Source organism: Molossus molossus, unplaced genomic scaffold (genome assembly GCF_014108415.1).
Source record: "Molossus molossus isolate mMolMol1 unplaced genomic scaffold, mMolMol1.p scaffold_m16_p_7, whole genome shotgun sequence".
Taxonomy (NCBI): domain Eukaryota; kingdom Metazoa; phylum Chordata; class Mammalia; order Chiroptera; family Molossidae; genus Molossus; species Molossus molossus.
In genome coordinates, this window is record NW_023425401.1 from 50,263,665 (window position 1) to 50,275,250 (window position 11,586).

Genomic DNA, 11,586 nt, shown 5'->3' on the forward strand with positions numbered 1-11,586 from the left:
ACACTAAACACCCAGCCTTTAATAATAGGCTTCAGGAGTGATCTGAATAAGTCATTTTATTCTGTCCTCTGGATCTTACCAAAAAAAAAAAATCTTTGCCCTCAGGGATCTTAAAGCATATTTAAAGACCATCACATAAATTAGAGAATATTATAAGCCATCACATTGCAATATCATATATCTCCATGGTATAGCTAAATTTTCTACAACAATAACGTGAAATGGACAGCCAATGTTCATTAGCCTCAGAAATTCAATGATTTAGCAAGAAAAATACAACGTAAAATAGGATACACTGGATCAAAACCCAGGATTTTAAAATTGTGTGCCCATAATTTTTCCACTAGAACATGCTAATAAATTTTTCAGAGTGTTTTGGAGAAATTAGTCACACTGGGAGGTCTGGTAAAGAGAGGAAAAGAGTCCTACTTTTCTAGGATTGAAAGGATCTCAGAAATCACATAGTCCATAATAAACTTTTTGACTCAGGGTTAGGAAAAAAGCAATCAGGAGGCATAAATAGCTGCACTGCAATGCTGTCAGCCCCTTTGACTGCAGCTCCACAGTGTATCTTGAGCTTTGGATTTAAAGCCCTCCTCAGTTCCCACTATTTCCTGGGAGGGAACTGCTCAGGAAGGAAAGAGACAGTGTCCCCATCTGACCTCTATTTTCTCCCTCTTTTATTCCTATTTTCTTTGCTGCTGTTCTTTTCTGGTTCTAAAATTGGTCCAAACATCTAAAATCACCACTGTGACTTATCCTTAAGGATGCTGCCCCTTTGCTCTATCCTGTGAATAAAAACCCCTTTTCATTCTGGTTTCGATGGATTAAAACTCAAAACTCAGGGAAAACAAACCAAAATTGCATAGAAATAGACAGGTTTACATAAATAATACTCTAACGTAACACAAGTTTAGCTACAGCGTGGATGGCAGACACGGTTCCCTCGTATTGAGTGCCGTCATTCCTTCCCTTTCCAATTCTCCACAGTCCCCTGGAGCCAGGAGCATCAGCTCTGTACTAGGGTAACCGACTAGACAAAGAAGACAAGTTACAGGTAGCTAGTAAGCTATTTATTTTAATATTTCATTTCCTAAATAATGAATGTCAACAAATTTTGAATGACTAATAAGTGTAATTAAATTTAAAAATGCTTTAAACATCATGTGTTCTACTCATTGAATTAAACCACAAAAATACAATACTGAAGGTAAAGTGAGGATCAATAAATACATATCATTCACTAACAATATGTTTTCTTAACACTTTGGTGTAAGGTGAGGAAGAAATAAAAATATCTATCTGGAAAAAAAGTAGGGGAGGAGAAAGAGAGAGGAGGTGGGGTGGTGACAATGCTGATGGGTAATCAGAGAATAAGTTGGTAAGAAAAAAGAAAGGGATTGTGGCCACCACCCAGGAACAATAAGTGCATCAAAAAGTAGATTCCAATCAGTGATTGTCAGTGGTTGGTGGTGGGTGCTAAATGGATGGAACTTAGAGGTTTTGTAAAAGGGCAGTGAAAATACTCTGTATGATACTATCAAGATGGGTACATGTCATTATGTATTTGTCCAAACCTACAGAATGAACACCACCAAGAGTAAACCCTAAGATAAACTATGGCCTTTGGGTGATTAAGATGTGTCAATGCAGCTCCTCCGCTGTAACAAATGGATTACTTTGGTGGGGGCTGTTGATCATGGGAAGACTATGCGTGTGTGAGGGCAGGGGTATTTGGGAAACCTTTGTTTCATCCTCTTAATTTTACTGTGAACCTAAAACTTCTAAAAAAAATAGTCTTAAAAAATGGAAGGGTGTGAATAGATTTAAAAGCAACAACATCAAAAGAACACTGATTACAGATGACAGAAGATGGCTTGTGTTGGAAAGAGACCTGGAGGCACCAACTGCTTCCCTGCCATGGAGCTCTGAGGGGCATGGTGGGGATGGGCAGAGAAAGCTCGCCTTTCTCGTAATGTATGTTTCACCAACGGAGCCATAAATAGTTGTTCAGGATTTCTTAGTTTCCTTGGTACTCCTTACCCACCCCCCCATCAGATCTTCCTTTAAAAACACTGCTGTAAATCATTCTGTTTTGGTCGTATACCCACTGAACAGTGCCCCACACCTGGCATCTTACCTGTTTGCCCAGGGGAAGGTAGAGCAGAAAGTGTTCTTTCACTTTCAAGGCAAACAACACACCCTGGGCTCGGAGCTGCTTATAGGACACTGTTTAGTTTAACTTTTGACAGTGTGGTCTGGCGTAAGTTATATTAGTTCTTTTGTGCTTCACAAAGCTGGGTCTACAACTACTTTACTCAGTAACTTGTTTATTTTGCGACTTTGGTCTGCTGTCTCCAAGGTTCCAACAAAGTTCCAACTTTCCTTAAATTATCAACAAAACTCTTTGCTAACTTACAAACATGAGAGATGCCAATATCCCTTGTTCTGTCTAGTTATCTATTCTAATAGGAGCTGGAGTTCATAAAAGAAAAACCTGTGCTTTTAAGTAAAAAAAAAAAACAAAACAAAATGATGACTAAGGATCTTCCCTTGTTTTAAGTTATATATTAATAATTAATGTATGATTGCTTTTAAAATAAAAAAGCAGGGTAGGCTAATTCTCTCTGAACCTCTTCTGATTCATTGAGTAACTTAGGAAAACTTCCTAAGAGTAAAGCTTTTGCCACGTTAATTTGCATTATCTCATGTAATCCTTTCAAAGTGCTGCAAGTTATATAATACCCCATTTTAAAGATGTGAAAATTATACTCAGGAAAGATAAGTAACTTGCTCAGGTCATACAGCCAGAAGCAAGATTCACTTTAGGTATGCCTCATCCAAAGTCTAGAGTTTCAGGCACTGAAATTAGAATGTGAGAGTGTTTTGTATGTAATACCTGGGCCTAAACTACTTTTCTATGTGTACTATGCCAAGACTATGAGATAAATGATTGAGCAGAAAGCAGTGATAGCTGAGAGTTTAGTTACCAGGTATGGAAATGGAAATATACTTCCAAACCTCAGAAATCAAGCAACTCGTGGATCTCTCTCTCTCTCTCTCTCTCTCTCTCTCTCTCTCTCTCTCTCTCTCTCTCTCTCTCTCTCTCTCTCCTTCCCCACCCACTCTCTGTTCCCACACTAGTAGTGGAGGCAACATTACCAGGAAAATGGGGCCACATGGTGGGAATATCCTGTACTAGCCATTAGAACTAAGGCAGCCATCAACTGCCTTGGCCACCACCAGGGCCATATGAAATCAAGTTATCAATTCCACAGACATTTCAGTTCTTCACATCACCACATCCTTTGACAGAAAATGTCCTCTAATATTAGAGACTGTGACACTTGGTTCAAATGTGGTATTAACATATCTTTTTCACTCATCATCCAGAAAAATCCAGCCTATAAAATATTCAGTCTTGTTATTATCATCCTTACCATTAGTATAAAGAATAATGTTTGCTTAAGTGTAAGAAACAACTATTGACACTGATAGTTTCTCTTATGCTTCAAATGTTATTTAAAACCACACTGTGAAAAAAAGCATTATTAAATTAATTATCATCTGCCCTGGCCAGTGTGGCTCAGTTTCTTGGGCCCATCCCGTGCACCGAAAGGTTGCCTACTGGTTCAATTCTGGGTCAGGGCACATGCCCAGGTTGCAAGCTTGATCCCTGGAAGGGGGCGTGCAGGAGGCAAACACTGATCAATGTTTCTCTCTCTCCCTCTCCTTTCCTCTTGCTCTCTAAAAATCAATACAAATATTTAAATTAAATTAAATAAAATCATCAACATCCTTTGTATAATTTATATAATATTCCAAGGTGTCGGGTGTTGTGCTAGAGACTACCAACACACTTGGCCCTATCTATTGAAATAAAGACTATAATCTAAATCTTCACTCTGCACCTCTTGGGAAATATTTAAGTGGTATACTTTCAGTTATGTTCTGTTTTCATTTCTTTGAGAATAAACTTACAAGAGCACTTCACCACTGCAGTGGCTATGTATGATGGGGCATGCATGCATACAAAGTGCCATCTCTGGATTCCTACAGACTGAATTCCTCTGCTCAACCACAGGCTAGTTTTACACACAGAGATAAAGGAGTAAGTCTTTGCATATTCTGCCACTAAGGATTCCCAGTGATGACTCCAGTAGATAGCTTTGATGAAATAAAACTGGCTCAGCTGATGATGAACAATGATTTTCACCAGCAATGACCAATTTGATGTTTGGTGCTGTATGATGTCGTCATAGAACTGAATCGACCAAGTGATCTCTTCCCAGATAGAAAGAGAGACCCTCTCCATGAACAGCTCTTAGACTAAATAGCAAATCAAACATGGACAACAAAATAATAATATGGCAACACAAAGTTTTGAAAGAGAATATTTCATTGTAACTACATGATTTTTGCACATATTGATTAGTCAAGAATGAATCGGTTCTTTATTGTGCACAAAACATTGTCCTCACAAAATTTTTAAGAAAAGGTTTTATATAGCTAAATTATTTTTTAGTCCCAAATTGACCCAGTTCATACATAAATTCCACTTACTGCTTTTCCTAACTCTGACCTCCTCTTACTCTATTTCTTTGCTAAAGGATAACTATTTTCCCAACATCCAGATAAAAACTGAAAAAATCATGGAGCCATTCAGGGGCTTTTGTATATCCAGATACACTTCTATGATGCACAGGCAATATTTGCTGGTAACAAATATAAAATACAAAGAATAGCACTATCTAACAACCTTACATAGACTTCTTCTACAAAAAATATATTCTATGTAATCCAAACTCAACAAAAAATATTGCAATTCCCTTCATCTTACTGAGTGGCTAAAATATGTTTGTATGTATGTATGTATGTATGTATGTATGTACACAAACTATTTCTTAATAAATCCACTACTTAATTCTCACTGATTCTCTCTAATGTAGATCTGGGCATGAAAGTGTATATTTACTCCTGGGTACTATTTTAACTACTTTCTTTATGAATCATGACTTATGACCAGTTTTTATTTATTTACCACACAAGGATGGTGACTAATGTCACTATTGATAATACCTAGTTACTGGCTGAAGAAACAAAGCTATGAGCTGGGTCTGGAAAAACTGGCTCAGTCACTGCCTCTTTTTTATTTGCCCTAGATATAAAATAAATAACACAGCCTTCAGGATAATCACTCAAATATATATACACACACACATACATACATACACACACACATATATATATACACACACACACATACACATATATAAATGTTATGTATATATAAAATTGTGCTCCTCTGAAGTTCTATCTCAGTTTTTTCCCATATAAATAAATAAAAATTCTAAAACTTATGGCATAAAATGAATATGTATAATAAATGAATGTATGCTCACTTTTATAGCAAAAATATTGGCCATGAACTGTGGAAAATGCACAGGTGATAGAATTTTGAGTGCATGCAATTTATCAAGATAAATATATTTTATGCTAATTAAGATCAACTTCTGTCTTCTATATTAGCATTATCTTAGCACATATTGATATCCAAACTCATGCTATTCCCAGAGGTTTTTCTCTTTAGGACACATTGCCTTTAGACCTTCTCCATTTATAGCCGTCTTCACGAAACAGTAATAGTGTCATTTTTAGATTATAAAGGGCTTTCACAGATATTGTTGCTCTGTTTGATTCTCTCAAGAACTCGGTAAGATATACAGGGAAAGCGCCATTACCATTCCTGTTTTCAAATTAAGGAAACTGAAGCACAATCCCCGTTAGTGCAGATGGAAGGACATGTGCTGGAGCAGAGAGCTCTGACTTCCAAGTCTGAGCTCTGACCCTGACAAATCTGTGTAACTGCTGATGGTCTCCACATACTCTAACACTCTCCATCCCACTTTGATATGTATGGATAGATACCCGATGCTCAAATCTACATTTATAATGGCAATATATTTTAGGAATAATCTCCTGCCATAACCATGCCTTTATTTAGCTATCTTTTCATCAAACATTCTGGGAGAACATTCTCTGCTTCAACAGCCATCCCCCCTTGGCTTCTGTGACTGTGTCCTTCCTTATTGGGGCTTTGAACACCTACCCCATCTGCCACGCTCCCTTGATTGAATTTCTGGGGCTTTCCATGTGCATTGGGGTTTCTTCCATGACCTGGGGCTCTGCTCCTTTGTTGTTCTCTTCTTTGAGTTCCATTATCAAGAAGGTTATTTTTGCCTTCCCTGTAACCTCATTAATGCAGGATGGTGAAAGATAAGGAGAGAACAGACATCAACAGAGGGAAGTGGCTGAATCCACCAGGACTATTCTCCTTACTCCCTCTTTCCTGTATGTTTGTCATGAGGATCATAGCCATTTTTCAAGGAAATTCTTGGGGTAGAATATTATAAATTTGTATTAATCACACCAATATCACCCTCTTTAGGGTATTGGCTATAGAGTTGGCTATAATGCTGAAATATTCATAAGCTTTTAAATACTTGTCTGATATAGTTAATCTCAACTCAGATCTTTACTGAAAATGCTTACAAACCAGGACAAAAATCTTGCCATTTTAATCTTTGCCATGTCTTTATTTGTTAATCCCACTTACGTTGTACCTGTAAAATACATTAGCAGATATATATATATATATATATATTGCCCCTATAAAAAAGTAAACATCTCATCTTTTTTTCCACTAGTCTTGCCCTGTGTTAGCACTTTAGCTGAAGACCTGAGTAGAGTGGATATTCAATAAGAAGACTGAGCAATTCAACTTCATCCCACTGTGGGTAGAGGGCAGTGGCAAGTAAGGTAGAAGATGCTCCATTATCTGATACCAACTTTCTGCCCTGTCTCACCCTTTTAGTCCTAATGGTCTTTTCCCAAGCTCTGTTTAAGAACATGTCACCTCCAGCCCTGGCCAGTTTGGCTCAGCGGTTAGAGCGTCGGCCTGCGGTCCAGAGAGACCCGGGTTCGGTTCCCGCTAAGGGCACGTACTTCGGTTGCAGTTTGTCCCCGGCCCTGGTTGGTCGTGCGGGTGGCAGCCACTCGATGTGTCCCTTCACGTCGATGTTTCTCTCTCTCTCTCCTTCCTCTCTCTCCCTCCCACTCTATCTGTACAAAAAATGGAAAAATATCCTCGGGTGAGGATAAAAAAAAAATAAAAAAAAAAATAAAAAAAAAAAAGAACATGTCACCTCCAAAGATAGAGATGGCTGGAGAAGACAGGAAAAGAAAATTCTTGGGCTTTCTTTTTCTGAATATATTTTTATATAATTTAACTCTAGCTTTGTATATGACTCTTTGGGAAGAGACACTAGGCTTGTGGTCTTAAGAGTCATCTTGATAATGGAGGATATAAGAAAAATGCTTGTCCATCTCCCATATGTTATAGACAACAGCTATGAAATGAATCCTTAGATTAACACAGTAGGCTACTTCCAGGGAGGTGGGGTCAAGCAGCAGTGCAGAGGTGCTTTATTACTTATATCCAGTGCCTGTTATGTTGAAAGATCATGCGCTTGTTTATAATATTAACCACCTAATTCACCAACTACTGAAATGTTACCATTTTTTATATCACTTAAGATAGCAAAAGATTATACTCTGAAATATCTCCCCCCTTAGTTTTTGGATACCTCTAAATGTCCATTGAATTCTAAAGCGTAGAGAGGTAAATGGGCTCTTCCTAGTTCATTGCTGGGGCTGCATATTGGTGCTCTGACAGTCCACTGGCTTCCCTCTCCCAGAGGTACCAGTGGAGCAGGAGGTGTCTGCTGCTCAGGGTGCAGGTAGTGTGATCTCTTAGCTGCCTTTGCCAACTAACCTGCACAGGTGAGAACATTTTATTTTCAGGTAACTCTATCCTGTCTTTGTATAAAAGTACAATATTGCACATTTTCAGCTGGTGCCATTAAAGCCAGAGGGAAGTCCTGTAGGAGTTTTCAGTCCAGTGTGCAATAGATATGAGCAGTTCTACTCCTACACTATTTAACACAACTCACAAAATCAGTTAGTTATGCCTTTGATTAAGAGAGATTTAGTGAAGTCTGATAACTATACCATGCATAACATTTAGTTGCATTACAGAATTTTGGCATTCTCTGACCAAATTATAGGCCCTCTGATGAAATATTAAAATGAGATAACTTTGAAAACATTGATATTGACCTATTAAAAAACAAGAACCCTAATAATGAGGTATAAAAGGTTAATTCTAGGCATAGCAGAATGGTAGTTTGCTAAAACTGACAGCTTGTCTACCTGTCTACTTAAGAAAAATAATTCATTTATTATGTTTTTTTCTGACATCCTTACTTACTCATATTCCATCAAATTTCTACATTTTGATATATTTGATCATTGCTTCTTAGAAATATGTATTTTGAGACATACCATAATACATCTTCCCAAATCAAATAATGTGTATTAATGCTAAGTACTGTATTTTAAACACTTTACAAATTTAGTGTCAATGTGTTTCTTCAATTCATATTACCTACTGGAGAGAATTATAGAAAATCTATTATATATATATATATATATATTTATCTCCACAGATTTTTAGCTATTCTAAAAATGAGAAATTTCTATAGCCAAAATTAAAAGACAAAAAGATCAACCGTGTCATTTCAAACTGACATAGGCCTTTTTGTTTCTCCTACTGATAAACATTACACATATATTTTTAAAATACAGGCTTCTGCTCTTTCTACAGTAGGGGGCAATTTGAAAGCTTACACAAATGAAAAATGGTTCTTACGTAATTCTTGTTGTTGCATCTGTTATCTGTCTCAATGGTTGGTTACAACAAACACTTCTTTCCTGAGCATTTATTTCAAATTTCTTTTAAGTCAGCAAAGTCACTTTCTTAGAGTATGCGTTTTGTTTGTTTCTTTACAGGGACAATCACCAGAACTATTCATGACTGGCTTTTACTGATCCTGATGTAAAAGCCATCTTTTGATCATTTATTTATAACTAGGAGCTTCTTTAAAAGACATAATTGCAGAATAAAATATTTAAGTACTCTGATAGACCAGCAGGTAAGCAATATAAATTTACATGAAAAAGAATAGGTACTAATCAATAGTATATAATATTTTAATCAATGTATATCAGTTTATAAGAATTTCTAATAAACTCTGAATATTTTTTGCCACACATAAAAAATTCTAATAATTGATTCAACAAGAAAGCTAATTTATTTCAGTTGGTAGTCATTTTAATTATATGATGATCACTTTGTTATCATGAGTAAGGGCTCATTTTGCTTCTCAGGAATTTTCTTTTCTCTTCTCATTCCCATTGTGGATTAACACAAAACAAAAAACCAGTTTCTCCTCTATTTCTAAAGCCCTTCCCAACATCCTTGCTTCCCATAATGTGGCATTTAAATACCAACTGATAACTTGGTGGATTCAGCTCCTCCAGGCTGTTAACAACCTGATTTCGACCCTGTTCTGTTGTGTCTGCTAGTGAGTGAACTTCTCACCAATAAAACCTAATATTTACAGGACAAAAATAACATCTGTAAATTGGCACGTGGTTTTCCACTACCTTCAGCTCTGGTGAATGTGATATATTAATTAGAGCTACATAGAATCCTAAATCAGTTGTGCAACAATTTTTCAGGTGCATTTTAAGGGTTGGTGAAGACCAAAGATCTATGTTGAATGACTTTAATTTTTTTTTTTTTAACCAAAGAATCTGAAAAAGTGACCTACCTTTATGTGTCAGGCGTAACCGGGGGTGAGTGGTGTCAGCGGTGTGGCCTCCCGTCCAAAGCTCCAGTAAGTAACCCCACAGGAGGCAGGTGAGCACGGACCCTGCGGATGCCATGCTGCCGCTCCCCGCGAGCTTGGGTCCTCAATTTCAGGCGGTTTGAGTTTTACTTAGGACTCCCCTCCAGGGGCAGCGTGGGAGAGGCTTTGTCAGAAATCAACGCCTTGTCATCAGAAAGCACAGTTCCAAAGTGCCATTTGTCAGGCGGTATTTGGATACGTAAAACCTTTCTTTCCTCGGGACAGTTGTTTATAAGCCCGGAGCAGGAGGACATTCCAAGGAGGGAGTTTTCAGAGCCATGTCCTGCACTCTTCGGTCCCTGCGCCGGTAGATCCAGGAAAAAACTGTCTTTGCAGTCACTTGTGCGAGCGGTTCATTCAGGAGAAAGCCCAGCACACGCACTGCCTTGCTCCGCGGAGCCTCCTCTCCGGCTCGGGAAGCCTCTCCAAGTCCGCCTCTTGCACCGACTTGCCAAACAGCTAGATTTAACTCACCTTTCACCTTGCTAATTAAAAACAAGATGTGCCATTCCCTGCAGGAGTTGCAGGATCCACCCTGTAGGGATGCCGTGCTGTCAGCGAGCTGTGTTTACAGGGAAAGTTCAGGCAGGGTTGAGCGCGCACTTGCTGTTTCTAGGAAGTGTCTCTGCTGCACGTGCCCGCTCCCACCCGCCCTCCCCGGACGGCGCGTCACTCAGGGCTGCAGGCAAGTCTGGCCGTGATGGGCAGAGGGAATCAGAGGGAGAGTGTGCATAATAGGCCGATTATTTAGGAATATATAACAGAAGAGCATGCTGTGTCACGGAGGGCTTTTAAATGCTCTTGTCACCAAGATTAACCCTTGAATAAATACACAATCATTTTACATCATCAATGTGTCACCATCTAGTACCCAAGTTGATTTTTTAAGTTTCCATGGAATTTTGTTTCTCACATTTATAGCTCTTTATATTGATTACATTTTACAAATGTCATTTTCAGCTCTTGTAGGGGACGTGGGTTTCAAGAGCCTGAAAAAAAATGCTATCTCTTTCAAGCATATGTTAGAACTAAAATTGTTTTGCTGAGGCAAATTCTTCAGATCGATTAAAAGCAAATCATAAATTTTATTTCGAATTTAAGAGTAATTAAATTTTCAAGTAATTTTCTTCTAGATAGGGTAACTGTGGTAAAGTTGAGAGTCTCTATCTAAATGACCACAGTAAAGCAGGTATTAGAAAACTCAGGATGTGAAATACCTTAGGATTCAACTGCAATGCACTTTCAGAGTTTATTTTCCTAGACACTACTTTGTGTAAATAAGCTTAACACAATAGGTCAACTTTACAATCTACTTTCAATCAATCTCAAAAACCAAACCAAACACTGTAGCTGTTGGCATGGAAATGAAGAGGGTTATTTTAAGATTCCAATAAACTTAAGTAGATATTTGATTTGATAGTTGAGAGTTAAATGATAAACAAATTTCACCTATGATAACTTTTTAAATTCTGTATTTTAAATGATAATGATCAAGGACACTTTTTTGAGAGTTATGTAATAATCATGTAATTGTCACATAAAGATAATGCAGGTTACCCTGATGTTTTGTATTATATACAAGCAAATGTAGAGCCAGGCTTTCTCTACCCATTTTCCTAAGCATGATATAGTTTATTACAAGCAGAGTATATTTAGCAAAATGTAAATGTCACTGGATATTATAAATAATTAGACTTCCAAGGTCTACAAAAGATAACAAACTCTAAACACTATTTAACAGTACAGCGACATGAAGTATTTAGAGACTTTTAAC

At 37.6% G+C, this 11,586-nt stretch overlaps 1 protein-coding gene across 1 annotated transcript in view; it reads right to left on the minus strand.

Annotated features, from left to right (window-relative positions):
- Positions 1-9,849, minus strand: part of SEMA3E (semaphorin 3E) — a 253,085-nt gene extending 243,236 nt beyond the window's left edge. The window contains exon 1 of the mRNA XM_036246960.1: positions 9,735-9,849. Within this exon, the coding sequence (XP_036102853.1) occupies positions 9,735-9,849 (115 nt within the window). The remainder of the gene's footprint in view (positions 1-9,734) is intronic.
- Positions 9,850-11,586: the final 1,737 nt, after the last annotated feature.